The following is a 10,225-nucleotide window of genomic DNA, read 5'->3' on the forward strand; positions in this document are numbered from 1 at the left end:
CTTGACATGCACTACAACAACATGATAGATTTTTATTCTCATTTTATTCTTGAATGTAATTTTGCTTGGAATTTAGTCAATAGTGACAATCTTACTTATATGAGAAAAGGTTTTTATATGAAAAATCAAAGAAGAGAAAAAATTGATGCTTAGCCCAATTTAAATGATTACATTAGTGCAAGTTGTATATGATGAAGGGTGCACTTTCTTATAACCTGATAAGACATTAATACAATATAGTGGAAATGGACTGCCGAACAATGGCTTTTATGGTGGACGCAAAGAGTTTTAATGTGTTGATATTATTATCAAGAAACTCTCAATGGATGGCATGATTGGTCATTTTCTTATTGGAGTGAAGACCAATGAACACAAGGAAAACATCATCCTTAGTAGAACAGTTGATTTTGGTGGGGAACATAGTTGATGATGACGATGGCGATGACGTTTGTCCCTAATGTTGGCCATGACGTACGTGGACATTGTTGATGACGATGGGTGTCATGATTGACCATGACGATTGTAGCTTAATTGCAATAGTGGGCATTATTGTTGATGTTGAGCATTTGAGTCGATGACAATGATGAGCATCAACAATGTTGGAAATGATGGATGTCGATGTTGTGGGCAGCAGCATGAGCCAGCATTGTCGACAATGATAGATGCGGACATCAATGTTGTTGACAATTATAGGCTTTAGCCTTGATGGATGGTTGGCATTGACGTTGTTTGTCAGGATAAGCATTAGCGTTGTTTGAGCTCGAGCTCGGTATTTGACAGTTGAGCTCGACTTGAACACCCCCAACTCGAGTTCGACTCGACTCATTAGCACCCGTACTTGGGATTAATACTACGCAGCATAAGGTTTCAGCAGTAGCTGCTGTGAATATAGCAGTAACAGAGAATTGAGTTTGGGATGAGAAAAGAGAATCATGGAAGGACTAGAAAGAGTTCCGTTTAAACGGGCATTCCAAAGAAATTTCATTGGCTGGCATGTTCATACTAGAAGCCAAAAAAAAAAAAAAAATAAATCATTATCTTTTTTATGTTATTTTAGTTTTCCGTTTAAATGCCTATGCTGAATCTCAATGTACTATGATCTTTTAAACATTATTCTCTACAAGGCATCCATACCAGAATTGAAATCTAAAACACAATTTTAGCCAATGAAGCAGAAATGGATACAAAAAACCATTACAGTTTGTTACACAGCATTTTCCTTAGTGCAAAACGCTGGAACTGAAGCTTTCCGCCCACTATAAAATTGTGGTGGAATACTGGAATCCTCTATAAGACCTCATACAGAACCCGGATTTAGGCAAATAACAGGCATGCCATAAATTAAAAAAAAAAAAAAAAAGCTCAAACATTTTGGGGTCATTCTTAATATTTAGTTATTTACAGAGCGTAAGTCACCTTTCTGAGAGACCATGTACTAGCATGACCACGAAGGACTTAGGCTTAGTTTGTGACAACTTTCTTAATGCTTCTTAAGGCAGCTTTTTATTAAAAAGCTGTTTTAAGAACCAGTAAGAAAACCGTCCAAACGAAACTTTAGCATATCAAGTTAAAGATAGAGTTCAAGGGCTAACCGCTTTCTGCGGTTCCAAAGACAACACCAACCATCTGATCCCTTGGATAGCCCATGTTAATTGCCTTCTCAACCATGTTTCCATTGGGGTAACTACACGAGGTCAGCAAAGCAGTTGCATTACCATTTGGTGGATAGCTTCCAAGATGGTAGCTCTGAGGATAAGAAGTTCTGCTCCCATCAATCACATAAACAGCATCATAACCCAGCATGTTCGACTGAGAAGGATAGGTGCTTGTTCCCACATAACCATTTTTAGCTAAAGGTGGTGGTGGCGCAAAAGAACCTTGGCTAGCCTGAGGGAGCGGTTCTTGCTGCATATTATGCTGATGTTGATTAGGATGATATGGTGCATAGGCAGGTGGAGTTTCTAGTCTTGGAGATTGAGCTTGTGAAGAAGGTGGTTGTGGTTGCATTGGCTGAGACCAATGTGGCTGATACTGTGTGAAAAGCGATTGCTGGTTAGGTTGGTTTGCAGCCACAATAGATTCCTGCTTTTGTTGTGCGTAATGTAGCTCAGGTTGCAGGTTTTGGCTCTGCTGCTCTACTAGCAGTGGCTGGTTGTGGTTATAATAGTATCCATTTGCTTGATTCAGAATATAATGATCTCGTGGAAGCACTGGTAATTCTTTTTCTGGATGGTTTTTATCAGGAGCTCTGATGGCAATTGATGTAGGAGGTGAAGATATTTGGTATGGAAGAGTAAGAGCCAACGGCTGAATTGGCACATCATTGCTTTCATAGTTAGCTTTATTTTCTGAAATGACATAATTTAGGCCCTTGTCTTTTTTCAGTGAGTGGCTCAAGTTGCTTGAGTCTTTCTGTGGGAGTAGAAGTTTAGTCAGCTCCTTTTGGGCCTTAGAAAGATCTTGGTTGTCCCTGATGATCTGTACAGACCTGCGGACCTGATCACAAAGCAAGAACGATGTAGGCCCATAATTAGCATCTTTCTTTCAAGATCACACACAAAGAGGATCAAAGATGATCCAGTATCAAGGATCATGTATGCCATAGATCACAGATGAAAGATTCACGATAAGGATTATAGATGAAAGATTAGTGGTAAGGAATCATTGCCAAAAAACCTGCAATTAGGGATCTGAACAAAAGTTCTGCGATTGAGGCTCAATCCATGATTAGAATCACACACAAAGAGGAGAACTGAAACAAGGGAGAAAAGAGAGCTTAACTCAACAAAGCCAAAGCCAACACAGGGGGACTGAACAAGGCCAGAGGAAACAAAGAATGGCGAAACAGTGAGATTCTTAAATTATAAGGTATTAGGAAGAAAATCAACAACTATGATGCCTTTCTATCAAAGTAACCCAACAAACTATTTAATCTCCTTTTAGCAAGGTAAAAAGCTACCAAAACATAAGAGAATGGGACTGCATTCAATCTTATACTCCATATGAGTCGAATGGTCTCAAAATAAGCTTTAAGGAGTACTAAATTTGCCTATAGAAATGACTGAATAATTGAGAAATTATCTTCTGATATTTTTCAAATTGAATCTTACAAAAATTTAAAGCAAGATAATCTGATATATATAGTGGCAATTGTCTTGCTTGTGTGGTGTACCATACATATGATGTTGGTTACATGAAACTATCCTAACACAATTACCCCCATTTTCCTCTTTTTTGACCACACATTCACTAGCATCACATAAATTGACCTCCATATCATCATTTGTACCCCCATTAAGTAATTATTAAACCTTTGTACTGATTATTGACTTTAAATTGAATGTATTCCTTGGAATCACCTTGAAACCTATGAAAAACTACATGAAATCTTCAAAACCTTCCCCCAATTACTCCGCCCCTTCCCGTGTATGATTGCCCACACCACTCCCTCATTTTAAATTTTGAGCTATCACTTGCTCTAGTCTCTATAGATGTTTTTTCTTCTTGAAAACAGAGAGAACATTCAAAATGTTTATTACTTATCACTAAACATGGCATTCAATTGCTAAATCAAGGTTCAATTTGTAGCACATACTCGAAAGATTAAAATCAAAATGTAGAGGAAGTAGGAGGACAAAAGCCCCATAATCTAACTTCATATTTATGTAAGAGAACCATTATTCTCCAAATGCACCTTCTTCCATGAAGGTCTTTACCAACTTAAAGCATTAACCAAATAATATCGTTATTGCAGCTCTAAGGAATAAATTATGATGTTTATAATAAAAAGACGTGTCTTGATATGTCTAACTTCTAATGCTGAATACCTACTCTTTTGGAATTGGGAATTGATAAGCTTCCCCAAGACATATCTTCTTGACTACAACAAGCTATGAGAACTTTCTCCAAGCCTTAAGATAATGCTAAACCTGAATATTGTATGGTGAATTTCAAGTTATTTGTAAAATGATTTATAAAAATGCCATAAAAAACTTTATCTGTTGAATGTGGATGAGTTGTAAGAATGGAACTTACCTTATCTTAATTCATAATACAAACATCTAGCACAGGAAGCATCAAATTCTCTTAAATATGTAATCTAATGGGTTCATTTGGTTGCTTGAATTTAATAGGAATATTTTGAAAAACGGGAAATTAACTGGATTTCATCATTTAGTTGGTTGTAGTTAGATATCAATATTGATTTTAAGCTCTAAAAACTACTTCAAACTCACCCAAAACATGCTTTCCACCTATAAGCAACGAAATAAGCTCTCATTTGAAAAGGTACCCATTATACTACACACTTACTTCATGAACATGCTTCCCTAGAGAATTGAGCTTCAAGTCGGCTTCACTCTGATCACGAATCATATCAGCACGAAATTCACCAATTGATCGTTCAAGCTTGTAGCAATACAATTCCAACTGAGTTAGTCTACCGCAGATTCCTTCAAGTTGCATGGTGAGATTGTCAGCATATTTTTTCATGCACTTTTCAACGGCGTATATTACATCTTCTCTTGAAAACTCCTCTGGTTGTCCATATGCATTAGCTGAAGGGCTCCTCACTCTGTTCCCGTGGAGATTCTGCTTGTTGACAACAAAAATAATCAAAATAAGACAATTTGGAAGCATGTCGAGGAAGTTAAGTCACTGGTAGGACAACAATCACAATAATAAGGCGTTATTTGGTATCCTATTTTAGAAAAAAAAATTATGAATAAATTATGAATGATTTATGCCAAACATAATTTTTGAACTTTATATCCTATGATTTTGATAAATCCAATTTTAACCCGGGTATTAATTAAATGTAGAATTCGTCAAATCACAAGAATTTCCACTTTCATGAATCTTAGATCTTTAAAAAACAAGCAGTGAGTCGTTTATGAAAATTTGACAAGATTTAACAGTTCTCATGCCAAACAATTTTCAGGCTTGAATCCTCTCAAGATTTACTAAAAGTGAATTTCAAGGATTTGCTAAATCCTTCTTGTTGCCAAATAGCTCATAACAGATCAAGAATGCAAACTGATTTCTATAAGAAATATATTTCTTTTTGCCCTTTCCCTAAGAGGTCAGAAAAAACTAGCCTACCCGGGTAAAGGAGAACAGCCATGGAAGTGGAGGCAGGTGTTGAGTTATTAACAGAGAGAGAGAGAGAGAGAGAGAGAGAGAGAGAGAGAGAGAGAGAGGTCCTCTGCCCCATCGCGCTGTATTTAATCAGGGAGAAAATTAAAAACAAATTGAGACTTAAAGCATAGCTAAATGACAGACGACGACGTAGACCATATTATGCTCTTCCAATAAATGTATTATGTTTCGAACATTTCCAGCAAAATTATTTTTTTTCGAAATAATGAGGATGACCACTCCTACTAATCCTCTCAATTACGATACGCAAAATCCTTTCTTTCTCAAGTGTGACTTCTTAAAGCATCAATAAATCTAGCAAAACAAAGTACTTCCACCAATTCCTTCTCGACCAGGTAGAGGAAGAGAGTGTTTTAGGTTTTCACCTTAGCCGACGAATCCAAAAGCTTCCCATTGCCCGTTGGTTCCAATCGCCGCGCATACTCTTCAAAAGAACACAGCACGTCATTTGATCCGAAATCAAACAATCTCGGCCCCACCGCTCCTTGCACCGAAGACCCGACGCAATCCATCAAAGGTTCGAATTAGGGTTAGGGTTTCAGACTTCAGCAGAGAAAACAATGGCGTATAACCAGATCTCGGACAACCTTCTTTTCCTCCCCGAACAAAAAGAAAGATGCGTCTTTTCGCCGCTGCCAGTGTATAAATAGATCTCAGCTCGGCCTAAAGGCCAAAGAAGAAATAATGCATAAGCTGTACCTTATATCTATTTTTAGTTATCCGCTGTCGTGACCGAAAAGTCGAAAAAATTGGAATACGCAGCCGTTGGGCTTCCGGATAGTTTACCGCGTCTGAACGGTGGGATCTTTGCGTAAATGGTGGCGTTATGGTGTGGAGGAGGTACAATTGAAACGCGGCAACGTAACTTTTTGGTCGGTGTGGATAAGGATGATGTGAATAGCAGCGGCTTCTACACGTGTCTCATGTGTTCTTTTTTTTTTGGCCATGAAACATAAGGATAAAACAAAAATAATTTAAAAGGAAAATCATTTAATAATATTTTAAACAAAATGGGTCTCCTCAAATCACTATTTAATTCTTGTCATCGTATCTCGCGTCATGAGTCATGACTAAAAATTTATAAAAAATTTGATAATAAATTAATAAAATTAATTTATTTTAAAAAAATAATCGAGTTTATTAATGCTGATGCATTAATATAAATATAATATTATTGTGGTCATGACCCTAGAGAAATATAAATTTTATCATCTTAATTTTATATGAAGTTCTAATACATAAATAGAAAAAAAATATGAGCGTGGCATTCATAAAAGTCACCGGAGTTTATATGGTTTTTCCTCCTCTTTTCAAGAGTTTTCATATAAAAATTCTAATGTCTCTTATAAATGATACTCCTATCTTTCATCTTTTTATGTGCTGGATCATCGTACAAAACTAGAACACGAAAATTCATATTTCTCTACCACTGTGAATATTTCTGGACGCAACAATTATAATATAAATAAACAAGATTGATATATCATCAAAAAATTATCTTGATCGGGCACGAATCTCGAGGCAAATAAAGCCGGAAATTTTAAAAATTAAATCACGGATCACTTGAACTCCGATTTCAGCAAACTTACAGTCAAATTGAGCGTCTCAGAAATACGAACTCAACGACACCAAATTCGACTCAATCTGAGTCCAAATGAGTCCAGATCAAGCACGCGAAGCGCTGTTGGAAAGTTCGAACCATAATTTGAGTTACCAAACCCTTTTTCAAACATGATGTGCTTATAGTCGAATCAAGCGGCTCGAAGAGACGAATCCAACGAGCCCAATTAAGATTGTCAAATTCCGACTTCATTAAGATCTTCAAATGTTTGACGAACGGTAAATGATCAAGGGATTCAATATCTGCCGTCCATCGAACCATTCCACATTTGGTTTGATCTCTCACCTATTTTCAGGCCATGGCACTCCATAAATCTATAAATAGACCCCTCATTTCTCTTGAAAGGGATCGAAGCAAGAAGGAAGAAGAGGAGAATAGAAGAATAGGAGGGAAGAAATTCCTCCTCGACCACCGTCAGAGTTTCACCCAAACTCCAAGTGACGCCGGAGTTCTCCTCGGCCGCCAACTGACGTCGGAATTCCATCCAACGACGGACCTCCGCTCGTCGCCAAGTTTCTACCCGACGCCGGACTTTTGCATGTTGTTGAACTTTCGACAGACATTTATCTGATGTTGGATTTCTATTCATTGCTGGATTTCTACCTGACGCCATCCTTCTAACCTTCGTCACACAACAATTCTTCCGACCTCCATTTCCCCTCGACTATGATCCTCCTGACTTACATCGCCCACCAACTACAGTACTTACGACCTCCATCGCCAGCCGACTACGGTCCTCTTGACTTACGTCGTCCACCGACTACAGTCATTCTGACATCCATCGACAGCCGACTACAGCCATCCTGACTTACGTCACCCACCGACTACAATCTTTCTGACATCTGTCGTCAGCCAACGGTCCTTCCGACCTCCGTCGCTAGCCGATTATGATCCTTCAGACCTCCATCACCTACCAACTTTGGTCCTTCTGACCCGACGAACATATTAACAATGACTCTTTGTATTCAAATTATGTAATGTATAAGATATACATCAAGCTAAGGCCTTCCCCCAATGAAGGGTCTCATTTTTAATCAACTGCAATACTAGTGGATTCATTCAAACAGGGCTAGGCCCCGTGGTTTTCCCCCTTTTTCCTCGTGGTTTTCCATGTAAAAATCTTGGTGCCTCTTATGAATGTCGCACCTCTCTTTCATCTGTTTGCATTTCGGATTTTCGTATAATGCTGCGACGCTAAATTTTATTTTGATCTACCGCCGCGAATATTCCTGGACGCAACAAATATGATTAAATTTTTTGTGTCTGACTCCTAATTTAATATTTAGAATGCTAAATTTATTGTGAATTTATCTATCGATTTATTTTTTATATTTATGAATTGAATTTCATCATGTTTAGTTAAATGATTTCTAATGAAATGATGATAAATATTAGGGAGATTTACATACATACCACTTTATTTCATACTATTTACATATTTAACATTGAAATATTAATATTACATGCCTACCACCCATATACATCTTTAATATCAAATATACCACTCTTATATTTCATTCAAACCACTTGTAACACCCTATAGACTTTAAATATTAATGTGTTTTATTCTGGAGTGTTGCATGAGATTTTTCATTATACATTTAACACTAATGTTGGCACACATAATAAATACTTTGTCTTCTAATATTATAAAGTCGAGAAGATGTTGCTAGAGCCTAATACTTGTGCAACTTAGCTCCCCACTACTATTTGTTTTGCCTTAGCAATGGATAGAACAACAAAAAATTAATTTATAATTGGCTATAAAACTAATGAGCTTCTTCTAAATTTATAAGGATGCTTATTTGATTAATTATAATTTTGCGCCTAAAAAGGAGAAAGCTTATAATATCATGTGTGAGGTATAGTAGAGATATTATTGAGCACAATAGCGTAATCCTAAAATAAAAAACATCATAATATATTGATCATGCCTAAAAGTTTCAAAAATAAGCGATTGATCATGAAATCGTTTTACATAGGCTCAAAATTCACAATAATTCATCGTATGAGATATTATTTCTTGATTATAAAGCTACATTAATGTTAAGATTTTTTTTTTATTGGATATTTTTATTTACACTACTTTTATCATGCTGATGTACATACTAATAATCTAGAGAGGTCGTTATCTCAATTCTACTTGTAGGTTTGCAGTCTTCTAAAACTTTTTCATATCGAAATAAATCCTACCTATAATACTATAGAAATTCAACAATGTAAAGTCTATTAAAGAAGTTTGGTCATCAAAAACTCTTAGGAACCGATTCAATAATCTAAAACCTACATTTTTATATTGCAGAGTTACATTTTTTTAAACTTATATGTGACCTTTGAGAGACATAATTTTTTAAAATCCACCTATATGTTTTTAATCATCTAAAGTTCTAAACCCTACCTAGAGGGGTCCAAGCATCTAAAACCTACATAATCCTATAAAGGTTCAATTATCTTAAGTCTTTCTAAAGAGGTCTAGTCTTCTAAAACATAAATGAAGGGTCAAATCATCTAAAGCACATATAATATATTAGAGAGTTCAACTCATTTAAAGCACATATAATATATATGTAAGAAAACTAGTGTTATAAAACTTGATGTTTTCCTTTGCTAAGGAAGCTGTGATGCCCCAGATATCAATAGTGAAAGGATTCGTCTGACATTCTGATCGAACTCCATTCCAGTTGCCTTGCTCGGACCTGAAAATTTTAACCACATATAATGAGCTTACAAAGCCCAATAGGTCACCAAAGCCTACAACTGAAATCAAAGCACGACGATGCTATCAATATGCAGGTCAATCAAATCAAGTCAATCAATGGTCAATGAGTCTATGCAATGCGGAAATCCATAGTCAATGAAATCAAGTCTGTACAGCGAAAATCAAATCAGTAGTCAATGTAGTACGGAAATCAATAGTCAATAATCAATACAGCGGTAAAAATATCGATAAATCAATACGCCTCAGCAATCAAATCAGTAAGTGACTGGAAGCCAATATCTATCCATCGTAGCAGTGTCTATCAATCAATACTATCAGTTCAATCAATCGTGTCGTCTAGTCAATTCGTTGTATCTATATCATCTGTCAAATCAATAGAATGGAATCGTATCCGAACAGATACTTGCAAATCAATCTATCGTTCAATCTCACTTATTTCTCGTCAATACGGCAGTGCATGTATCCATATCCATAAAGAGAACAATCCATTGACGACCACGAACGATGCTACAACAGTGGATCCGTATCAATCAATTCCTCCAGTCAATAGTATCAATTGGCTCAATATCTCAATAACGATCAAATCAATACGTCGTAAAAGCAATTGACATCAAATCAATACAATCGGCGAATACAAGTGAAATCAATCAATACGATTACTCATTACAATAAAATCATATACGACAATCAAAACGATAATTCAATAAACAATTAACCCAATCAATCAA

General features: G+C 36.3%; 1 protein-coding gene across 1 annotated transcript; it reads right to left on the reverse strand.

Annotated features, from left to right (window-relative positions):
* Positions 1-1,157: 1,157 nt before the first annotated feature.
* Positions 1,158-5,790, reverse strand: LOC110094762. The gene is made up of 3 exons (XM_020820084.2): positions 5,523-5,790; positions 4,312-4,590; positions 1,158-2,496 (listed from the first exon to the last, which is right to left on the reverse strand). The coding sequence occupies exons 1-3, from the start codon at positions 5,667-5,669 to the stop codon at positions 1,588-1,590; spliced, it is 1,335 nt and encodes a 444-aa protein (XP_020675743.1). The 5' UTR covers positions 5,670-5,790; the 3' UTR covers positions 1,158-1,587.
* Between the last annotated feature and the right edge of the window lie 4,435 nt (positions 5,791-10,225).

This window comes from Dendrobium catenatum, unplaced genomic scaffold (genome assembly GCF_001605985.2).
Source record: "Dendrobium catenatum unplaced genomic scaffold, ASM160598v2 fragScaff_scaffold_659, whole genome shotgun sequence".
Lineage (NCBI taxonomy): Eukaryota > Viridiplantae > Streptophyta > Magnoliopsida > Asparagales > Orchidaceae > Dendrobium > Dendrobium catenatum.

What these genes read in the sequence shown, in the direction of transcription:
- LOC110094762 (XM_020820084.2), bottom strand. Translation starts at nt 5,669, where the DNA reads ATGGATTGCGTCGGGTCTTCGGTGCAAGGAGCGGTGGGGCCGAGATTG. An exon ending in TTTTGGATTCGTCGGCTAAG is followed by an intron (nt 4,591 to 5,522) that starts GTGAAAACCTAA and finishes GTCAACAAGCAG; the next exon opens with AATCTCCACGGGAACAGAGT. An exon ending in TAGGGAAGCATGTTCATGAA is followed by an intron (nt 2,497 to 4,311) that starts GTAAGTGTGTAG and finishes CTTTGTGATCAG; the next exon opens with GTCCGCAGGTCTGTACAGAT.